The sequence below is a fragment of the Aquila chrysaetos genome, chromosome 11, assembly GCF_900496995.4.
Source record: "Aquila chrysaetos chrysaetos chromosome 11, bAquChr1.4, whole genome shotgun sequence".
NCBI lineage: Eukaryota > Metazoa > Chordata > Aves > Accipitriformes > Accipitridae > Aquila > Aquila chrysaetos.
This window is the reverse complement of record NC_044014.1, coordinates 36,064,517-36,088,261: the sequence shown is the minus strand read 5'-3', so window position 1 is coordinate 36,088,261 and position 23,745 is coordinate 36,064,517. Positions and strand designations below refer to the sequence as shown.

At 46.0% G+C, this 23,745-nt stretch overlaps 1 protein-coding gene across 2 annotated transcripts in view; it reads right to left on the bottom strand.

Moving 5' to 3' along the window:
• The window catches only part of PRKG1 (protein kinase cGMP-dependent 1), a 532,766-nt gene that overhangs the window by 479,793 nt on the left and 29,228 nt on the right, over positions 1-23,745 (bottom strand). Inside the window, exon 1 of one of the 2 annotated variants that reach the window (XM_030030116.2) lies at positions 17,789-18,315. The exons of the other annotated variant lie outside the window; for it this stretch is intronic. Coding sequence (XP_029885976.1) covers positions 17,789-18,099 — 311 coding nt within the window. The 5' untranslated portion in view covers positions 18,100-18,315. Of the gene's footprint in view, positions 1-17,788; positions 18,316-23,745 lie in introns of those variants that run through there. 2 annotated transcript variants of the gene reach the window in all.

The window sequence follows — 23,745 nt, the reverse complement described above, 5'->3', positions numbered from 1 at the left end:
ATACCTCTGCCCACTTAAAACATTTTTAGCTACCTCTGATACACAAACAGATCTTTGGAAATGCACTTTAATTTTACCTGTGTCCCTATGAGACAGATTCACTCTAGAAATGAAAACTCCTGAGTTTCCCCATTACGAAACACTGAGAACAGGCATCCATCTCTTCCAGCTAAAGTAACTATTTAGTTTTGCTTGCTTGTGTCAGTTTTCCCCCTCTATTACAATAATAAAGCTACCAGCTATTTAATCATCTTTAACCCTGGTGTCACTTAGGACAAAAGCTCTCTAAAATACTAGGTGTAACGTTCCTAAACAGATGCTAAAAGCAACATTAAGATTTGGCTTCCCATGTTTTTGTTTCTCTACAGCGTATGATTTCAGTAGTTGGTGGCATTAACTTCACAAGGTGCTCAACAAATCACAGCATTTCTTTCCTACCATACTGTAACTCATACAAGTACTCTTGCTCAAATCCCAGGCAAGAGACCTTAGGAATACAACAGTCAGTTTTCATCTGCTGGTTTTATGCATGTGTATCTGCATTTTATTTTGGCAGCGATCTGACAGAGCTGGTATATATGGTGCTATTCTGTCCAAATCCTACTTGGACAATATGCCTTTCTGCTCAAGGAATAAAATATAACAACTCCTATATATGGTGGTTAATAAATCTGCATGCTACTTTCAGGGGTTTTTTTGCCATAGAGATACAATGCTGTTCTATTTATAAAGGTCAAGTAAATTGTATGCAGTCTGTGGAGCCCTAACATCTCTGTCTTATTAAAACAGAATATTTTATTTAGACAGCCCCTTTCAGAGAGAGAGAAAAAAATTCTCAGAATAATGTCTTTCCCCCTCCAATCTGAGTTAAGGTATGTACGCAATTTTGTGTACACTGAGGAGAACAGGAATACAACTGTTATTTGTTCTTCACTTGAATTATAACAAATATTATTTTTTAAACACTCTATAACATTTTTACAGGTTGTTTGGGTAAGCCACAGCTATAAATCCTGCTTGGCTGTCAAGCAAGAAGAAAGCCTTGCATTATCTTGTGGGCAAGGAAATAAACTGCCAAAACCAGCAAAGGGGTTAAACAGGGTTTAACATGCTTAATCTGGGTCCCTGGGACAAAATCATTGACTTCAGCCATACCTCTGCCATCTTCCCATACTGGAATAATGCCCCAATGATTGATACTTTTACACAAATTATGGAGGAGGTCAGACAAGGATTCAACAACATAGGAAGCTGACAATGCTCACATCTTCCTCAGTTTTGTTAGAACCAGCTAGACATTTTTTAACCTTTATCCAGTGAACAACAATTTCAAAATAAACAGGTTTTATGATCATACTGATGATTATGCCACAGTAAAATGCAGAGGCACCTGTGCATGATACCGCTCAAATTACACAGCTAATAGTACCTATGGAGATGCTAGCACCGCAAAAAGCCCATTCAGGACTCTGAGGAAGGCAGCAAGTGAATGAGCAAACATAGAAATCCCATCTAAACCAAACCCAATTACAGCATTTACAGTTAAACGCTGTGACTTGCGTTGAAACCACAATACATAAGAAATTCCTCAACTGAACCTGGTTGGGAAACTGAATTCCTGATGACACTTCATCTTTGATATTCTCCTACCACAGCCTCTAAGGTCCAGTGAATGCCTGAGAGCTGAGGGCTGTCCTGTGCCATCGAACCAACATCAAAGAACATGAGTCCAATCAAAAATGCAGCTGAGGAAGGTATCTCCCCTAGTTTCAGTTTTACAGTTGTCATATTTGTCCCCCAAGCAGTTCAGAGAAGTCTGTAAAGGCAAGAGAGGTCAAGGAGAACAAAGAAGTGCCAGGCAGAATTACTACTTGCAGGTGCTCTAATTTCATTTTTTTGGACAGATATGCCCAGCACAGCCAGCTGGAAGTTAAGCAGCAGAAATCCCAAGTGACCAGCTATACCTTCCAAGAATCAAGCTGGGCTCCACATAGCTTTTAGACCAGAGGAAAAAAAAAAAAAAAAAAAACAAACAAACAAACATACAAAAAGTTTCTAGTCTGAATTTTAACTATTCAAAACTGTCAGCTCTTCATACTGCTGGCATATCTCTAATAGACATAAACCCAATTTTAAAGACTGATGTGTGATTTACTCTCAGGTTAATAGGAAAAGAAAAACTTAAATAAATCTGTCATTAACCTATATCTGTATTAAGTTTTGTTATTGAGGTGGAAACTTGGGGAAAGCTTCTCTGCCTCTGAAAATCAATGCCCCTTAAATGAGAGCACCAGAATTTTAAGTGTCCTGTTTTTGTTAAAGACTATGCCTTGTAGTTTGCTCTTTAATTAGGAATGAAACCTAATTTCTAATCACCAAGTGCTCATGCTTAAAAAGGAATTATAGTTAACATATTCTCTGGGATATAAAAATTAAGACTTTACAAATGCTGGTTAATCAGCACTGAAAGCCAGATAGATCAAAGCCTGCAATGATGGGGGCAGACCAAAGCTTGTGCTGGACATAATTCTCTCCTCCTCAGGTACAACACTGGGTGCCCCAAGCTGCCCAACTTCTTTTAAATTAGGAGGCAAAAACATATGAACAGCACAAGTATGTCTGAAAAGGAAAAAATAAAGGAATAAACTAACTTCATACTGCACTCTGGCGACCCTTGAGGTTGCAAGAAGCACTTTATGTGGGCAGATGAAATCCTCCTTGTCAAACGCAGAAGAGGATTGTTGCATATCTGCAGACTCCCTCTCCAAATCTGTTCTGGCAAGACAACTACGCTATTTGCTTCCTTTAAAAAAGAATTAAATTTATGCAGACATGAATAAAGGGCTAACCGTACAATTAGTACCAACAGTAGTGCCAGGAAAAGAGCCTGCTGCAAGATAAAAATGTGATGTAAAAATACATCATATAAGGGAAGATGCTTACTTTTTAGCTCATACGTCTTATATGTATCAATAAGGCTTTGGTCACGGAGAAGAGTTGTGGAGTGGGTTAGGGTTTGGGTTTTTTAAAACACTAACTGTTCTGTACCTAAAACAGCCTATGAATGTAGTGCTAACAAAGGGCTGAGGAGAGAGAACAAGTCTGGACACAGAGACTGTGTTCTTAAGAGCTTGCCTTTTTTTATTTTAGCTGTGACAGATGTCCTTTCCCTACCACTGAGAATTACTCTTTTTGCAAAGAACAGAAGCCACGAACAGCCAAGACATTTGCAGACAGTATAAAAAGCGGTTTTGAGGGTGTGAGGGGGAGGGTCAAAAGCAGAAATCTGTTTATTTGGCACCTAAATATAGCCCAGTTAACTCAGCAGACATTTTTCTCTACTACACGCTATTTTGTCTATATTTAGAGGCTGTAAGGAACCAGCTGTAGCATCACCATTTTATTACAATCTCTGATGGGGAATTTGCTTTTGTTCCCCAGAACAAATCTCTGCCGTTAAGTGACCATGACCACTCACCTGAGTCTTGGGTATAAATATTAAGTTTCCAGCTAAAGCACCAGCAGTAAGGATGAGCTCTTAACCTTAGCCTTACATGAAGGAGCTCTGCTCAGCTATGCCTGGCTGTGAACCAAGCCTCTAGTAATCAAAGAGGACTCATCAGGAGGCTGCTATTCCAGATAGGCCACAGGTTGATTAGTTATTTCATTCAACACAACACAGCTGCCACTAAAAGACAGGTTTCAACCAACTGCATTCAGAATGGAGGCTGCTTCTAAGAAAAGCCTTTTCAGATAGTAAACAAAAATAAGTTTCCGCACTTTGAGATTCTTGTTTAAAAAGCATTATAACCCTCCAGAGTGTTTTTGCCTTTTTTTTCTTTTATAATAGGATTGCTTACCTGGACACCTGTAGTATGTGGAGGAAAAGTTTTTTTGTGATGAAAATTACCATACATTAGGATTAGGGCTACACAGAATTTTTTTTTTTCCATAATCACTTAAATCAAACCTTGCCTGCTGAAGTTTAATCATACAGACAAATCTCTGTCAATGCAGCATCTCATTTATCTCTTTAGACGAGTGCACAAATAGACAAGTGATTTAACTTCTCAGAATCCGTCCCTGCACAACAGATACTTTTTAAAAAGCATAGGCCACGAGCAACAAAAAAGATAGCTTTTTACTCAAAAGAAACCCATACTCTACAATTTTTTCTCCAATGCTTTCATGCTAATTTGCTGAGGTAGCTGTCTTTTATTCTCAACATACGTACTGCAGGAAACTGCACTTGAGTCTACAAAGCAATCCAGAGAAAATGGTATCAAGGCACTGAATGGCTGTGTCTGAGCAATCTCAAGATTGCCAACACAAATAGATAAAAAACCAGACTTTTAGGTCTTCCGAAAACGTGCAGAGCACAAGAAAGGTTTAAAACAAGCAGATGATGTTGATGGAAAGGAGAAAACCTGTACAGCAGCGTGAGAGAGAGAGGCGTAGCGCTGCTAGTCTGCCAGCGGTGGATCTGAAGCATCAATGGGGGATGTTCAGGCTCCATGCTCAGGACTTGGCAGCCTTCAGTTCTGTCTTGCCTGTCTCTTGGTGACCTGAGGGATTTGATGTCAGGCTGCAGACACTTGTGATTTAGGGTGTGATGGCCCCTCTCACCTCTCACATTTTGTACTGGGAAGTCAAACGAAGAGCCAAGGCAACCCTGAAGGAGCTACAGAACAACCAACATGACATGAGGTTAGCTCTTTTGTGCATCATATTGTTCAACTGAATTGATAAAAATTCCATTAAGAAGCTTGGAAAATGCGTGGAATATTATCTCCCCATGATATATAATTTCTCCAGTACAAACAAAGTCAAAAAATATTTCAACTGCTGACCAACAAAATCAGAATAGGTAATGGAGCTGAAGGCTTCCAACTATGCAAGCGCAATATGTAATTTTTTTTTAAACTTCAGGCACTATTCAGGAGCTAGCATCTAAGCCTCAGAAGGCTCCTCCAGCATACATTAGAACTTAAATACCTGTAAAGTTCCTGCCTTCTTGGTACGTTACGCAAGCATCCACATTTTACATAGCCGTCTTGACCGTCCTTAAGACATCTGCTTTACTTCAGTGCCTAAGTCAGGTTGTCCTAACTTACACTTCCAGATCCTATACCATGCAAACAGGGTGCCAGTTCATGAAGCTTTACAACTTGTCTGCTACATATTCATAAATTTTGCATCAATTTAACAACTCTGCCACAATGCTCTGGAAGATTGTTTGGCTGTATTTAAATGGTAGCCTTCTTCAGTACTAGCCCCACAGCCAAAATTTTTGTGGCCACTAAATCCAGTTAGCTTAATCAAATAATGTGGCTCCAATTTATAACATTTGCTCATCACAGACCGCATCAAGAATCTTTTGTCGTGGAAAAAGTTGAAAAAACAAGTGGAAACAGGTTCATTTTGATTAAACCTGCAATTGAAAGAGTCCTGTATAGCTCACAGATGGAACTTCCAGTCAAAACAAGGACAGAGAAAAGAGCCACTGTGCTCCAGAGGTAAAATTTGAGTGACATGGACTCATGTCCCTGGCTCTGCCCAATTTCAGTCAGGTCCCCCATGTGTTTCTCCCCACTAATCTGATGGGGCAGCCTCACTCTCTATGGAAGCTTTTCCATTTGTACCTGCAAATACTGGGATAATGTCTTAACCCAGGTTTATACATCCTAAGCGATGCTCTAAATATCAGGCTAGTGGTTTCCTATTTAAGCTCTTTTTGGGTTTCAAATAAAAAAAAAAATTTAAAAAACCTACCTGTTCTGTCTGTGCAAGAGTAATGCCACAAAATCAAAAAGCTGAGATTTGCTTGATGATGTCCCTTCTGGACTTAACTTTGCCTACCTAAATAACGGTAACAGTCATCCTTGTACAAAGTCCAAAGGAAAAAAAAGTTGGAGATTTAAGAGGGAAGTGATAATTTGTTCCTAGTCGTGGACAACACATGCTCTTGAAGTACCTGCCACGATGGTTGATGAGAAAATAACAACACTTGCAAAGCAGAAGGTTGAGCAGCTGCTTTCTGCACGACAGGAGCAGAGGTCAGGTCCGCCATCATACAGAGCCAAATGTCATTTTCCCCAGTGCCTAATCCCTAACAAACAGCGGTGGCACACATAACATACCTGCATTCACAATTACTGCCTAATGTGCTCTGGTATTCAGGCTTGCCATGCCTGCAGAAAACACTCCTTGACAGTGCATGCCCTCCTGCAGGCACATTAATAAATCTAGCAAATGAATGGAAGGAAATAAGACAGATAGTTAGCATTCCCTTGGGACTCCTCTAATGAAAGACTGCTGGGCTGCAATACAATATCCACCCTGCAACAGATCACTGCGCTGCTGCCAAAAAAAGGCCACATGAGCTCTTCCTGCCAAGGCAAGCTGCGACTCTAAGATACCTTGTCAGAGTCAGTTAAAAAGCAGCAAAATAAGAGAGTTGCACCACCTGTGTCCCTTCTCCAAGCAGAAGCATCGCAAAACTTCAATTACCTTCCCGCAGCAACAAGTCTAATTTCAAGTGGCGAGTCAGAGGCTGTGGCTTCCTTTGAGCAATACCCTGAACCAAGGTAACATCAAGTAAAACCAGAGTATCTGCCTTACTTAATTTCTCCCAACGTACTCATTATCATGGTATCTGAGTACATCTGTGTTTGGGTATACTGCTAATAGAGAAAAGCCATCGCCTCTCCACGCTTCATTTCTCTCCTGTGCCTCGCAGAGCTAGTCTTCTACTGGGAAAACAGAAAGCAATCAAGTATCTGATGAGTAGGAGATGTGTTGTCCCCTTTGTACAATTGCTGTGTTAACAGGATTTAAATATGCAAAGATGTGTAAGGAAAAAACCTTTTTTTTATATATATATATATATTTATATATACACACACACACACACTCCAATTCAACTAGTTTTTAAATACCTAGCAAGTTTAGGTAAACAGCACCATTCGAGCTCTCAGACACAATTTATGCATGAAGGTGTATACACACACATTTCTAGCTAAGATTTAGCCCGCTCTTTTGTCTGTACACTCCCCACCAGCTGAGACGTTGCTGTTATTTGGTCCATAGGCAGCACTGTAATAAGGACAAGTAATAATAAATGCTAAAACGCAGCCTCCTGGAGCTTGAGCAGCACTTCATCAAGCAGCGCACAAAGACATATTGAGTCACTGCAGGACGACACTCAGCCATCGCACGGTGTGCGCCATGATGTTTTGTCAATACAACTCAAAGCCATTACCACTACTTGCTTTGTGTCCTTTTTGGAGCCAGCTCTTTAGGGCAGGGGACATGTATTATCTGTCTTTCAGCTGAGCTGAGCAAGGTGCAGGCAGCTGATGTGATAGAATTGCTGTTTGCCCATAACAGGAGGCCCACGGGACGTCACATCTTATCAGTCACAAGTGGACTGATTTTATACAAACTGGCACACTAGAAAAGCTGGATTGTCAGGAAAATCAAGCCTCCCGTGGTATCTTGTGCTACAGCCACTGGAGGCTCTCTGCGTCCTGATATATAGAGGAAACAAGGCAGGTTTTTTAGGGAGATGTAAAGTCTGGACCCTATCAGATGGGACAGCTTTGTAGAAGGAAGAGCTTTGGGGTTAAGAGGGAAGAGAAGGGCAAGCATCCATAGGAAGAGAGAAAAATCTTGGGCAGAAGAAGGAGGAGCAGGAACCAGAGACCCAGGGAAGTAAACAAAGGCTCAGAAGAGAAGGGAGAAGAGGATGGTGAGGTCTTTCCTGGGAAGAGCAGTCTGCCCTGCCATGGTGGGCAGAAAAGACAGTGGCGTGAAGGCAGGGGGCTCTGGGAACACAATGCCAGAGCACATGCCACAAAGGGGACAGAGAAGACATGCAGAGGACCCCAGAGGGAACCTGGAAGTGGAGATGAAGGGAACAGATGCAATGAATTCAGCCCACAGCAACTGCAAATCGCAATATTCCCTCATTGTACAATCCCACCTTGCAGATTCGTATCCAGCTGCAGGTCACTGCAGAAAACTGGAAAGGAAGTATCATTTCCTTTCCCCTCCGCAGCCCCCTCTTCCACAATGCTTGAACGCTCAGTTTTTCCTCCGTCAATTCTTAAAGCAGGAAGAGAGAGCAAAGAAACCCTACTGCCTCCTTTGCCTCTTCCAGCCTCTTCCCCAAGTCCTTGCTGCCGTTCGCTCCATGCCTCTCTGCAGCCTCCGGAGCAGGATGCAGCTGCCTAGCCAAAGACAGTGGAAGTGAGCTGCTGTCATTGCAGCTGTGGTCTCGATGACAGCTATGTCGAACAGCCCTGCTGAAGACTGCGTGTCATTTATCAGGTGTCAAAATAATTTCGCTGTTTCATTCATTAAATATATATATCAAACTAAAAAACGCAGTAGCTGCCTAAAGATGTGTATCTCCTCTGTGTGATCAAGTTTAGCCACCATTAAATCTCATGTGTAACCCCTTATAGATTTTCACTAATTTAAGCAATACTGAAACTTCAAGGCAAAGAGGTGGACACTAACTCCACTGCATACATATTTCCAACTCAGAAAGGCAAATGCCACATCTTCCATTTCACCTAAAGGAATTTCTCAGTTTTTTATGAGTCACGATTTTCAAAGCATCTCTATAGCTACTAAGACAGCTGTTGTTTCCAACAAGCATAAACCTATAGCTGAATGCCATTATTTGTATCACATTTCCTTTATCTACACCTTCGTTAAGTGCTTGGCTATTGCCTTGATGTGCTGTTGCCTGAGTCATATGGCAATTGATTTCTTCTATTCATCAGAAATGTTACCCACCAAGAAAGTTATTTTGCTCATTTAGCCTGTGGACTACAAGAGCACCAATGAATTCCCCTCACCCGGTGGATCTCTGCATACAATTGACATCAAATAGGCAGTTTAAATAGTTACAAGCACTGACAGATCCCAGGGACCCACTTACACTGGGGGCAGGGAGCAATGGCTTTAGATTTTCATCACATCCATGTCACCAGTTATTCACTCCTTTGCTCCTGAATCTGAATGATACTCTGTGGCTGCTAAACTGCAGAAGCCAACAGCACTTCAACATTCCCAGAGCCCAACTGATACCTGAAAACATTCCATATACCCCACCAATATTAAAGCATGATTGTTTTCTATCCTAATAAAATCCATCTCATAGTATATTTGTGTTAATGCAATACTCCCATACATGTGGATAAGTACATATGTGCACATACACAATTGTCATTATATATATTTCTCTTGAACCTGAGATACCACATTTAATACAAAGTATGCATATATTTACAAGACTCAAGTTTCATTTTCGGTCAACCTAGACAGCTACATTATGGTTTCTCCTATTTGTTCAGATCACCCACAATCACCACCTCACAGAATACTAAATAAGTGAACAAAATGAGCTGGCCTGGCTGGATAGTTTTTTAATCCACTTCAAGCCCACATCGCAGAGCCCGTCCACAGCTGTCCTGACACAGTTTGTGTGTTTAACAGGAAACACCTCCAATAAATATGCTCACAAACCAAATCAAAAAAGGGAATTTTGGAGAAAGAAACACAGCTCCAGGCAGGAAAAGCATTGCAGTATGATGAGGGGCTTTTTTTCAGTGATATCCTACTTCAAGATTGCTGCTAACAAACAAGCACCAAGTACAGTCCAAATATCCCAATCCTTTGCAATTTCAAAGTCTGGGAGCCCATTTTCTACTTTGAAACCAGGCACCAGTGTTCAACTTTGGCTATACATGCTCAGGCACTAGTTTCCAAGGAAACCAGTGACTGCATGAGCACTGCAAAATGCAAGTCCTGTACTCGCTGTTTCACAAGTACACTGTAGCTATCTCCGTGACACAAACCCTTTCAGTCAGGTGCTTTACCACTGTTTCTAAAAGACCTTAATACCATTTCAGACGTTTAGGATGTCAGTATACACAGTGCATATCCAAGCAACATGCACACTTGCAACCAAACCACTTTCTGCAGATGTTGAGAGAAGAAAGGAATTACTTGGGTTGTTTTAGGCTCCAATGTAGCAAACACTTTTGTTTTTTCCTGTTCTATCAGCCCTTCAAAACAAAGACAAGCTACACAAAATGTGAATGTCAGGGACTTCTCTGCCTGCACGTACCCCTTAGAAATGGTGAAACAACAGATGAAAAACACTTATACAAGTATTTATCCTTTAGCCTGCTACAAATGCAAGTATTTTGGCACCATGAAAGCCAAAAGAGAAGCAATACCAGCAGCACAGGCAGTAAGGAGCATCATTTATGACAGCAAGTGGCATTTAAACCACCACCATCTCCACTTCAAAAAGCACAGCTCTCCAGGACGCTTCACCTTAAGGTAAGGTTCATATTCACTGACTTCTGAAATCTTAGCATCCCACAGTATCTATCCCAAGCAGGATAACCAAAGGAATAGGTACATATCAAGTCACGGTGTCCTTTTTAACTCTCTAAAGGAGCAATTTTTCCCCCTTGATTCCTATTTTTCACCTGGTGGTCAGTGAGACAGTGTGTAGTAAAGGCATAGAGTCCACTTGCCTTCCTAGTGAGTCTGCAACACAGGTTGCTGTGAGCAGCTTTCTAGTGTAAATTTGGTGCTACTACATACATTTTTGCTCAGTATCAGTGCTCTGATCGGCAGGTGGGGGGGGTTGATTCATTTCAGACATGTAAGATGCATGCTGTGTTTAGGAACATAGGCTACTAAAGCTCAGGACTACTTTCACATAGAGTCTGGAAAGACATGCTCTGGGACCTCGTTTTCTGTTGATGTACTTTACTTTAAAACTATCCACCTACAGCATTCACCCAGTAATACAGGTAAGAGGAAAAAAGTGAATTCTATAGAAAATGAATTTATGGAGATGTATTACAATTAAAGAAAATAGTTTCTATGTTAATGACCGCCTTCGTTTAAGTGCTATTAGCTTGCCTAAAACTAATTTACTTGCTGAATAGTTTTGTTTTGCATATAACCACCATAAAGATTTCAATATAGTTTCTGAACAGAACTACTTTGCTTTAAAACATAGTGTACACTAAACCCCTAAAATTAATATCCGAAAGCAGCAGAAATTCAGAGAAGTATGTCTTGCTTATTGCCACTAAGCAGAACTAAAAATAATTGAAACTGCAGCAATGTTTAATCTTGCTGTCACTCATCAAAGCAAGAATCAGAGAGAAAATGACAAAACAAGTACGTGGCTTTAATAGCTTTGTCCGGTGAATTGTTTTTTACCTTCCTTTGAGTAACACACCTCTGGACCTTAGAGTTTACATTCAGCATAAACATTACCTGACTAAACAAGTGTACTTCAGAGATGACCCAGAACACTACTTGCCAATAGAGAAAAACCTTTGTCCTCTGCATAATAACTAAATACAATAATTACTCCTTACCACCACTAGTAACCAAAGCCTCAGAAGGCTGAATTATACAAAGAAAGAGCCAAACTACCAGCAATCTCAGGCTTGCCACTTCACAACGCATTAAGCAGCACAGACTCCAAGGCGTGAGTCATACATGTGCCTCTTGCGTAAAGGAAAGCCCCATCCACCACCACCATCACTGCTAAGCCAGACCTGTCAAAACAGAGTAAAATAACATTTGACTGACTTGCATTCCTCACTATCCTTGACACGGTGCATGTTAAAACTTCTGTCAGGAAGCGTATCATCCTTCACAATAAAACCTCATCCCTGCAAAGTGCAAGGAGGCTCTGCTCTCAGCCCTTCTGCGCAAACAGAAGTGGAGCAAGTTGGGTGTTTGGGGAGTCAGAAGAGGGGACGGCTCACAAGGCAACTCTGCCAAGCTGCCTTGGCCAGCCGTAGAGATGAGAGAACTTTAGGACTGGGCTGCTGGGTAGGCAACAAGTCCTACGTATCCGGATTCAGCAGCACTTGCTACAGGAGCAGGCTGTCCTTCATAGCGTCCGAGAGCTTGTCCATGCAAATCAGCCGGCTGAAGCCAAACACAAAAACCACGATGAGGTTTGAGTGGCACCACACTGCTAGAACCGCAGGAGAAAAGTTGATCTGCCCCCTTGACAGCCGCCGAGACAAGTGGAAAGACAGTCAGCGGAGCCTAAGGGAGATCATACCCCAAGGCAATGCTCTTGGCCACGTCTCATACTGTTGGGCACGGCATCCTTTCTCACAAACCTCCTACCAGTGGAGAGACACTGCCCCATCACCACTCGACACATATCAGCAAAGTCCTAACCCCCTAAATCCTGCATACCAAAAAAACCCACTGACATTAATGGATGTCAGCGTTTAATCAAGAATTAGCAGATCTTTCCAGGCATGTAAATTATTTTTCAGAACAATGTCAAACTACATTCAGATGGATTCAACATTATATCTCATAGCACATAAAAGCAACCACAGCAGTTAATTACTCTCAAACAAATGATAAATGCATTTAAATTGGTTGCTGGACATATCACACTGAATTACATCTTGATACCGAAAAAAAAATTTAAGGATGCAACACTACATCTATCGCTGCTGACTGCTTTTGATATGGTGTTTTCTGCAGCGTGACACCAAAACCAGAAAGTAACAGGACTTAAAGAAGCCACCATCCGTCGTCTGATTTCACAGCTCCTGTCCCATATTTCAGGAAGCAATCACTGCGGGAGGGTGTCTCAGTTCCTGATTACAGGTCCCTCAGTCATCTCAACCATCAGTTTCTAGTAGTTAAATTATGTTGCAACTATCCTCCAAATTATTTTAGAAAGAGGAAAGCATGGGGTTTAAGAAAAGAGATTGGGGGTTTTGGTCATTTTGAGTTTTTTAGAACTATAGTTTGAACATTTTAATTAATGATCGGCTGCTGGGTACTGCAGGATACATACCATTTACAAATACCAGCACATAATTTTATGCACTCTAAATATGAAATATTTCATATATTTCTGGAGGTTTTATTACTATTATGAGCACTTAAAAATATGCCTCTAGTCCACAGAAGATGTGCACATTTGCCTTCAAACAACCAATTTAGCTGTTGAAGGGATTTTGTTAAATCTCTTGTATGTATGTTGTACTTTCCCTAAGGCTATACAACCAAATATTTTTTTCTTTTTTTTAACCAGAACTTTTAAATACGACTCACAGGCTGCTCCTCCCCGCAAAAAAGAATCTCTGGGGTTTTGGCAGATTCCCCAACTTTATATTCAACGCATTCCTAAGTCTGTTAACTCACAAAAACAAGTCATTTTTCACCTCACTCAACATTTTCTATAAATGACACAGCATTTTGCCATTATCTCAGTTAACGACAGGACATACACCACCTCTGATGAGAGAAGTTCCGGCCCTATACGTTTCTTCACGCTCATTAGCTCTCTGCTTTGTTTTACACTCTGCTTCTACTTTTTTTTTCCCTTCTGGAAAACAAAACATGCTGCTTACACAGTCTTCCAAAAAAGCATACAGCTGTTGCCAATCACCAAACGAAACAGCCTTTTAAAATTGAAGTCCTGGGTATTTTCCCATGGCAAGCACAACATAACGAAAGCGAAGAGACAAGAGTTACAGCTTCCTAGTTAAAAAGGCTATTCTTTGGTCTGCAGCTCTGTAAAATCTTAATTGGACTAACAGTTGGTACGAGCTCGGTCTCACAGTATACTTTTCATGCTGACAGGCTGTTAGCAGCCACGATATATCCTGCAAGAGGTCAAAGGTGTGGAAAAACAAACAGAGCAGCAATTTTAGAAGATGAAGAGAAGATAAGGATTTGTCACGACATTTTTCTACCATGGAAAACCATCCAGCTTTCTCCACAGTTTGTGCCCACTTACTCCAGTCACTTCTTGCAAGTTATTTCCTTTGGGGTGAGAAAGAAAAAGCCACTTATTTTAGAAAACTGGCTTCTAGTTACTTGAATACAAAGACTGATAAAGATGCCAATGCCTGACTTCTCTCACTGGTCTCATAACTTGGAAAAAAATGGCAGGATGTGTCTCTGCACAGATTTTAGCTATAAACTCCTCATGTGAACCCAGAAAGTCCCATTTCACATTAAAAAAAAAAAAGAAGTTTAGATGCAAAATAAGCCCAAGCCTGCAACAGCAACTAAAACTCCTAACGCTCTGGAACAGGTATTTTTTTAAACTATATGCATCTTGAATGGTGGGGTTTGTGTGCAAGGTAAGCTCTTGCAGGAAATTTAATGGCATTTTTTCCATATGAGGCAATTAAATTCAATTTCACACTTAAAAGCCATTTGGAGTTTAACCATTTTATAACCCAGAATCTTCTACGTGGAATCACAGCAGCTTCCATAGACACTTAACCACAGAGTCAGACCCAGAGGTATCAGAAGTCTACCATTGCCCTCATGATCGATCACTCCTCCTCCTTTCTAACAGACTTGCTACTACTACTGATCCTACCAATCTCTGCCCGCCTGAGGTGCTCTACCAGATCAGGAGGAGAGACCCAGCACCACTTAACTGCAAAAAACCCACAGTCTACCAAACAACTGAAGGTTTTCGGGGTGTCCTCTTGGTGCTCCTACTTCTGTATAATGCTGGAAAACAGGCTGATACTTTGGTGGCTTGTCAGAACCAAAGGTTGGAAGAGTCACTGAGGTTTGGCATGAATGGGGCAAAAAAGTCAACCCTTCTTTGTGTATTTCGGTAGTTCCTGTTCTGCTTCCAGGTCCTCTCCACCTTAACCTCCGGTACCACCACAAAAGGTTATCTTGAACATCAAAATGTCATCAAGATTGTGTCATGTTTGATTAATCAAGACAAGGACCTCCCCACAACCACACACAAGCACTATGTAAGCCATGTTTGCAACTGCCTGTAGAAAAGCATAAGAAAAATCAAAATCTAGGTATTAATGATCCCAAATAAACTAAACCAGTTGTGCTTCCTCACTCAGTCTCCCAGGTACATCCACCACTAACAGAGCAGGCGATCTGGACTGTATTTTAATCATGAGAACTACAGGTAAGCAAAATACACGGCTCATGTTTTCCTTTGTTTAGGTAGCCGTGTCTTCTTTTCCATTGGGATGCTCAAATTAAAAGTGCTCATCAGTGCAGTTACGGATTTAGGCAAGCACCCAAGATGACCATCTATCACCAGAAGACATCATGTCGCCTCAGTAAGTGTCCATCCTTGGGCATGAGGCTTTGAGGGCTTCTCGTTACTATAACATGATGGCTCAAACAGAAGAGTGAACGCTTCTTAGAGCAACGTGCGCTCCTGAAGCTGAGCACGCGTCTCTTTTCCACCTCTGGGATTAAGGTCTGAAGCTGCAAGTTGACTTAAATATTGTAGATAGTATTAAGAGTATTGACCATGGAAGGTCAATATGAAATACTCCCTCAGGCAGGTGGCATGTTACACCCCACATGAGACTATGGCAAGGCATTTGCGCAATGAGCAATTAAAATTCATGCTGGAAAACATTAATTCAAGGCTTCGTTAGGCTTCCTACATATTTAAGGCAGAGGCTCCAGGCTTGTTCTGCTGATACCTGAAGTGCTTCCCTGAGCTCTGGGGGACTCTAGTCGCACTTCGGGGGCACCAAGGGGTAAACACACATATGGCCCTGACAGAAAAATAAGTATTTTTGGATGTGATACTCTGTCCTACAGCTTAACTGAGGAAATTAATGCCTCCGGGCTGCCTTACCCCACCTTAGACGTTCACCAGCCACACCACAGCTTGCACTGACCAACCCGCCTGCCCGCACCTCAGTGCTTGCGGGTGAGCAGCCCCCCCCCCCCCCCGCCTGACAGAGCCCGGTCTCCACTTTTGGGGTGGCTTTTGTTTGTTTTGGGGGGTTGGTGGGGTTTAGGGGGTTGGGGTTTTTTTCTTTTGGTCCACCACAGTTTCTCCCCGCCGCCCTTTCGAATCCGGAGCCGCGGCCGTTCGCCTTAAAAGGGCAAAATATCTGTGGAGAAACGGCGGCGGGAAGGGGGGGGGGCGGAGCGGAGCGAAGCGAGCGGGCGGGCGGCCGGGCAGGCGGGCGAGCCGCCGCGCCGCCGCCGCCACACAGCGGCCGGGCCCGGCCGAGGGTCCCGAGGCGGCGGCGGAGCCGGCCCACGGCGGCTACCCTCCCCGGGCAGGCGTCCCCGGCGCGGCGGTTGCCAGGAGACGGCGGGGCCCCGCCGTGGCGGCGGGAAGGGCCGGCGGCACCGCCCGGCCTCGGCCCCTGCCCGTAACCTAGCCGGAGGAGAAGAGCGAGTCCCGGCGGCGGGCAGGCAACTCCGGCTCTGACATCCCCAGTCAGGGCCATGGGGAGCACTTGGGCATCGTCCGTCGCAGCTGCCCCACCTCGCTTTGCAGCAGCTGCCCCGGCCCGGGGGTAAACCAGCACCCATGTGGGGCTGGTGAAGTCCCGCATGGGGCTCCGGAGGGGCCTCGCTGGAGCAACGCAGCGTCGAGAGGCCGAGGGCCCCGTCCGCCATGTGCCCTAACAAGCGGCTGGGGGGGGGGTGACCTGCATGCCAAAGCCCACCCCAAACAAGAGCAACCCCAACTACCAGGATGGCTCGAACGATCCTCCACGACCCCAGCGCTCCCGTTTAAATCGGTGAGGAAGATGTCGGCTGCAAAGGGGAGGCGGATTAGTCCACCGACCGGCAGCGGCGACGGAGAGGTCGAGGCCCAGTTGCCGCCAGCCGAGGGGCACGGCCCGGCAGCAGCAGGCAGGGGGAGGCGAGCCCCGGGCCGGCCCCTGCCGCCCTCCACTGCGCTTGCACATGAAGCCAGGCAGTGGATCATCTCTTTCTCTCCTCTTTTTTTTTCCCTTAAGGAGTGCTGAACCAAATGCATTGCGATTTATTGGGTAGGAAAAGATACTAAGGGGCAGGAGTGATCCCGCTCCTGCGAGGTCTCCGTTTTCTCCATTAAATCACTGTAATTTGCCTAGTCTGCGGCAAGTGTGAAACCCGGGCAGAGCATCTCCCGGGCGTGCTGGGAGCTGAGGTTCCCTGCAACTTTCCGTTCCCGCCGCCCCGCCCGCACACCCTCCACCGGACCAGGACACTGCAACGAGTCCCTGCCAGTGCCCTGCCACCCTCCCCCCACCAAAAAAAAACCACCAGCACCCGCCGGGCAAGGGCGGCAAGGCAGGGTGGCGAGAAGGCTGCTGGAGCCCCGGGCACTGCACCCCGCCGGGCTCCAAGTTTCCCTGCCCGCGCGGCTGTGAATCGCTCCCTGCAGGACGCCGCTCCTCCCCGGAGGGGAGAGACCCCCCGAGTTTCTTCCGTCCCCTCCCGCAGAGGTAAAATCCCCGAGACAGCGATGCGCTCCGATTCAAGCCGCCGGCAGCAGAGACTCCCCCGGCGGCAGCCCGCCCCCACCCGAGCTCGCCGCCGTGCCTCCCCCGGCAGGATGGGGGGGGGGGGGGGGGTACTGGGTCCGAAGGGAGCCGTGCTCTCCCCCGTGCCCGCCCACCTCGGGGCTCACTCCTCGCATCCCCCCCCCTCAAGCCCCCAAGCCCGGAGCTCGCAACTTTCCCACCCCGCGGACCGCGGGGCCACCCGGGAGGGTGCGGGGGCGGGCGGCAGCCGGGGCGGCCGCGCTTCGGGGCTCGGCTCCGCTCCGCGCCCCCCCCCCTCCCCGGTCCCTCCCCGGCGGGCGGCAGCAGCGAGGACGGGGGATGGAGGGGAAGAGGCGTCCGGCGGCTGCCCCGCAGGCAGCGAGGGGAGAAGGCGGCGAGGGGGATGGAGAGACGAGGCACGGAGCGCTCCGCTCCCCCCGCGGGCGGTGGGTACCCGGGGTGAACCCCCTGCTTACTGTGGGCTCTTGGGGTAGAAGGGGAGGGTGACGTGGCTGAGATCCTGGATGTCAAAGGCGGTGGGCTCGGCCGAGATCGCCTGCCGCTTGGTCCTCTGCTCCCCCTGCAAGGTGCCGGCGCTCTGCTGCTGCGCCTGCTGGGTGGCGGGTCGGATCACGGAGCGATACTTGTCCAGCTCGTTCTGCAGCTTCTGGATCAGTTCGTCCTTCTGGTCCAACTCCAGCTCCAGCTCGTCGATGAGCGCATCCCGCTGCCGCAGCTCCTCGATCTTCTCCTGCAGTGCGTACTGTAAATCCCGCAAAGTGCCCATGGTCCTGCCGCCTCGCTCACCCCTCACCTCTCCCGGCAACTTTCCCCCCCGGGCCGCCCGCCGCCTCCCCGCACTTGGGCCAACTTCGCTGCCGCCCCGGCCCGGCCCGGCCCGGCGCGGCGCGGCCCCGCTGCCCGCCGGGGCCCCGCCGCAGCCGGACCCCTGCCGCCGGCACCGCTCTCCGGAGCCGGGTTGTTAGGGGCGATTTCGATCCGCCTGCGTCAGGCTAGGCTGGAGAGGGAGCGGGAGACACACACACACACAGGAGGGGGAGGGAAGGCGGCGGGGAGGGAGGCAGGGGCGCCTGCGAGGATGCACATGCACTCCCCGCTCCCTCCTTCCCGACCCCGCCGGCTCCCCGCACCGCCCACAGCCCCGCGGGGTCGCCCGGCGGGGGGATGCGGGGAGGGGGCTGGCCGGCGGCTCCCCGCCCGGGCTGCGGGAGCCTGTGCCGAGCCCTGCCCGCTGCCGTCCTTTTGCAGGAGGAGGCCATCAAACAGGTCCCAACCCTGGGAGATGGCTGCGCAAACCTGCCCTCTCCCGTCCCGCTTTCGGGGTGTCCCCTGGTCCTCTCCCTTCCCACCCTCTGCTCCAGTCAAGGGTGCTACCTTCTCCCTACAGAACTTGCCCGGCTTACCTCCCGTTTACTCTTTTTTTTTTTTTTTAATAGCCAATTTTTGTTCACTGAGTGAAAGCACAAGCCAGTGCCTGGCATGGCTCCCCTTCAGTCTCAGCAAGCTTTGGGCTCCAAAAACCCAGATTTAAACGTGAATATCGGTCAAGTGTGTCCGCACTGGAAAAGCCTGGAGGCAGGGCATATGGAACTTAGAGCACTAAAAAAACCCTAACTTAAAGTAGGGGAAATAGACTTTCTGTGTAGCCCCAATACCCACATGAAAGCATGAGCTAGTTTCTGCCGTAGCAAACACAGTAGGATTTTCCCAGTGTGCGAGCGCGACGCCTCATGCACTAGGATTGTCTGCATGCCGACAAACCACAACACGCCAGTTCTACCTATGTGATAACGGTCCACGGGTCTGCAGCACAAAAATAACAAAATAAAATAAATGAGCCGCATCGGCTAAGCCCTCGGTGCCAAATGGCTCTGTTTTCTTCTGTCTTGCCTGCGTTTGCCAGGCGCAGAAGGGACAGCCATGTACGCCATGACAACACGGCTCCGGGGCTTGGCCCTCCAGGGCAGAAAGAGGGATCTGTGGGCAAGAAAATAGCTGGTTTGGGGGTTTCCCGATAAGATTGAATAGTCTGGAGGAGCTGGGGGTAAAAAACCCCACAACCCAGCTAGGCACAGGCACCCTGCAAGAGCTTCTGCAGTGCTGGGGCACCAGCACAGTTTTGTGCTCCAGTGTTTTTAGGGCAGCAGAAGCAGCTACTTTAGTTCCCTCTCTGGGAGTTGGATTTGGGGAGAAGAGAGGTAAGATGGAGCCATGGATACGTTTTTTGGAGGTGGTTGGTACCTACGTGTGTTTGTAGCTGCTGTTAGCAGTGTGTCTAGACTTCCTATTCGGGCATTACCTGGAAATGAGAGACATCCAGACAGAAACTGTGTTTACGGGATTGAGCTTTTTTGGTTGGGTTTGGTTTGGGTTTTTTTACTGTTACATCCTGGTGCTTGGCTGAGTCCAAATTTCCAACTGTCAACCTGCAGATGGTCTTTATAAAATAAATTTAAATAATAATAAAAAAAAGAACAGATGAGGAATTACAACTGCTCCCTGCTTAACGCTCTTTGAAAGGGCCTGGCCTCTTCGTAAGCGTGAGGCTTTTTGCACGTTCTTCAATGTATTTGATACCTCTTGCATTTTTTGAGATGCACATGAAAAAAAAAATTGGGTTATGTAAACTGCTTCAGTTTTCAGTCCCCTTGATGCATGTGCCAGACACAAAAGCAAAGTCCTCTGGTTGTTTTCACGGGTTGCCAATGCGCTTTAAGTTCAGACAGCATTTTTTACTGTATATTCCCTCCATTTCAGTCTTGCATAACTCACTAGTAACAAAAGTACCAAATATCTTCTTAACATTTCCATTTTAAAGAAGTCTGGCATTAAATAGATGCACTCCTGCTGCCTACAAACTAGAAATCAATAATAAATAAAATATTTTAATAGCATTCAGCTGGCATGCTTAAAGTTTTACTGTTTTCCTCCCTACAGAAGCAGTACCAACTTCTGGACGAGGACGATGGCGATACGGTTAACTGAAGCCCACCAGGCTTCAAAAGAGTAACAGCCCTGGGGGGAAACTTGTGCATAATTTCTAGATGACAAGCGGTAAAGTCACATTACTTGGTTTCTATTAGAGGTGCACAGCCTGGGACTGAGACAACAGTACCTAGATCAGAAAGGGTCCAGAGAAAACCATGAGAAATTATGGGAAATAAAACTGGCAAGAAATTTAGCTGAGTATATCTAGAGAAAATATTTATTTACAGGTAGGAAGCAGGTTTTCATAAGAGCTACGAGGTCTAAAGAAAGATTTTATGGCTCAGTTTTAGATTTGGGACTATAATCAACAGCTGTCAAGTGTAAGGCTGGTCTTCCCCAACTTACGGATGAGGCCAAAGCAGCTCAAAGGCCTTCAAAACCTGACAGCCAAGTTCTGCCACAGGCAGGCAGCCAGCAGTTGCCTATTTTTGGCTATTCATGCTCTCCCAAAGAAACCATCAGGCAATCGCAGATCTCCTCCCTGCGGTTCATACTTCAGGCTTTCCTGGTACCGGCTGATGTGTAATCTCAGGGATCCCAGGGTACTGCCCCACTCCGATAAAAATAATTCCTCTGATCCCATTCCTTTCAACTTAAAGTTCCCAATAAAACAAAATCTCAGACTCTCAGGACAGCTGCTTTGTTGTCTTGATCCAGTGAACAGAAAGAAACAGCTTTAAGGAAAAGAATGGCAGGAATGCACCAACTGGCTTCATTTCGGGAGGATGGGGCGAAGCTGCTTGCAGTTTGTTAAGGGAGCCTTTGGCTACGGTCATCCCAAAGCCTTTTCCTGATCTGGCCACTGCGATACTGTGCCTGGATGTCAAGTAAGCAGTAAGCAAAAAAAAAAAATAGCATCTGCAGACGACATCTTTGTCCCAAAACACCACGCACTGGGGCTTGCTGATGGGAATCACATGAAACAGGGATGTTTCTTCTCTTCAAACAGGCTCTGAGGTACTCATAATATTTCCTGTCTGCACAGCTCCTAGGTTTTAATAGCTTTTGCTTCTAAACCTTTCAAGGATCATCTGTCACTAAATGCACCCACTCAGCTGCCATCTTCCAAGCTAAAAACATATTTGAAAGCCCTCTATTCTGCAAATGTCTCCCTGGGCTCACCAGTCAAAGCTCAGGTAGCAAGCAGGATTGCTGACAGGCAAATGTCACCTTGCTACAGCCAGCCAGACCAGCGCAGGCGGAGAAGCTGTAGATGCATCACTAAGTACATACATAAACATTTTCCTCCTCCTGGAAGCATTTTTTTTCCGCTGCCTAATCCAATCCAATGCACTCCTTACTCTTTTCCCAAAATATCTACGGGAGCAGATCTGCCTGTGGTAGAAAGTTGAATCACTTGGATTTTGCGATGTATTTCTCTGCCGGTCGGGGCTTTGTGCAGATTTGGGAAGGTGTGTGACCTATGGGACTCTACCTGCTGCTGGCACACAGCCACTTGCAAAGCCGAATGCATTCCCTACATGCATATTCACAGCAACACCTTCACAATATGAAGAAGGAAGGGCTAAAAATACAGGAAGATCTAGAGGGAAGCAGCACGTACATGAGCTGAACTCTTGCAAAAAGCATGCTATAATCAACTCAAGGTGCAGTTCACCCCTGCGACTCACCAGGTCTCATCAGTGGGATGCTACTTGCTGTTCCACCATGCACCCAAAATTCACCCCAGTCCCTGAGGAAGAGGAAGCAGTGCCACCTACTGAAACATGAACACTTCTGACTCCTCCCCCTGGTGCACATTTGGCCATTCTTTTTGCCTCTTGCCCCAAACAGAGTGCCTCCGGTAGCTCCTTCTGGGGCCATGGTGCCCTACGGATTTGCAGAGGGCCACTAGAAGATAATTCAGCCCCCAAGGATGGGGATGAGGCTGGAACTACTGTGTCAAAGTAGCCTCACCAAGACCAAGGAGCAGGAATTGGCAGTATTTGGGGAGTGATTCAGCCCCGTTTCTCTCCAAAAATAAGCCCTATTTTCTCGTGACATCGGACAGCCCTCCTTATTTTGGTCCTTTCTGGAGCCTCCAAATCCAGGGTTGGGCACTCTTGCAGTAAGTGCTGTCTTTTAAACCCCATTGATTTCTGAGTACTGGAAGTCAAATCAACATCTCAACTGGATTATCTCGAGGCTTTTCCTTTAGTATGTAGATCCTTTCCATTATCAGTAAGAAACACTGAGAAGTAGCTCTTGTGAAGAGCATGCAACCTCTCCAGCCTGCCCTAGGAAATCCTCCCAGGCCGGGGATCACTTGGAGTAGAGTGCACGAGAAAAAATATACCCCAAGACCTATTACTAATGTTACAAAAAAATGCTCACCGCAGAGACAAGAAAAAAAAAAAATAGTGTGCTGTACTGCAATTGGTAGCATGCTTAGCTTTTTATATCACATTAGGGGCATACATAATAACACAAAAATGAATATTTGTGTCATGCAAGGCAAAAAGATGAGACATTATGAGTGTATAATAGCACAGAACTATCCATGTAACATGGTGGTTTCAAGCTCTCCTCCCCTCCTGTGCACAGATGTGTGTGTCAGAATCTGGTTTAAGATGCAAGTTTCCTGTTCTCCTTCATGGGCCCTTTGTCCAGAAAAAATAGATGGCATGAAGGACCTAACGCACTGGCAAGGTAAGAGATAACCCTCCCCTTGTTGTTTTTCCAGGCTGGAGGAAGCCTGTACCTGTGGTTCCTGCTGGGTGGGCTGCAGAGCTGAAACAGAGAAGGGTATCAGTCATCTTTGTGGGAGGAACACGAGTTTTACATAAAAATAGCACAATAAATTATTCTCAACATCCAGAAGCTGAATACACATTCAACAAGCCCTTCAAAGCTTTTTCCTTCCATTAGGGCAACCAAAACTGTCCCTCTGACTTTTCCCCACTACAAGACCCTATTCACACCAGCCCTGCCTATGTATCTACAGAAACTACAGATCCTCTGCCCTCCAAAAAGCATCTGACAAACTTAAGTTGAAAGATGTCTTTCTAAGCCAGGCTTTTTCTCTCATGATCACATGGAAAGTTGGATTTTCAACAGCTCACCCCATCAGATGGTTGCATGTGGTAACAGTGGGTCTCTGCATCCCTTCGCTTCAGTGCTAGTTCAGCTGCTCATGAGTCCCTACAGGGTGGGAGGGGATGCTACAGGCTTCCTGGTAGCACCTTCTCCTATCCTCAGCCTAAATGAAATCTTTGGGGCTGGGCTTTCTCCAGGAAAGTGTAAACTCATTTTCTGCACACCCCTAGATAGGAGCTGCAAATAGCAGCAGATCTCCAGGCAGGTCAGGCGTGGGAATCATCATCCCTGATCCCATCCCTCCTCTCCATACACACCTCAAGTGACTGGTGGATTTGTTCCCACCTGCCAGAAAGGGCTGGACTGCCCAGAAAGGTCAGACATGAGC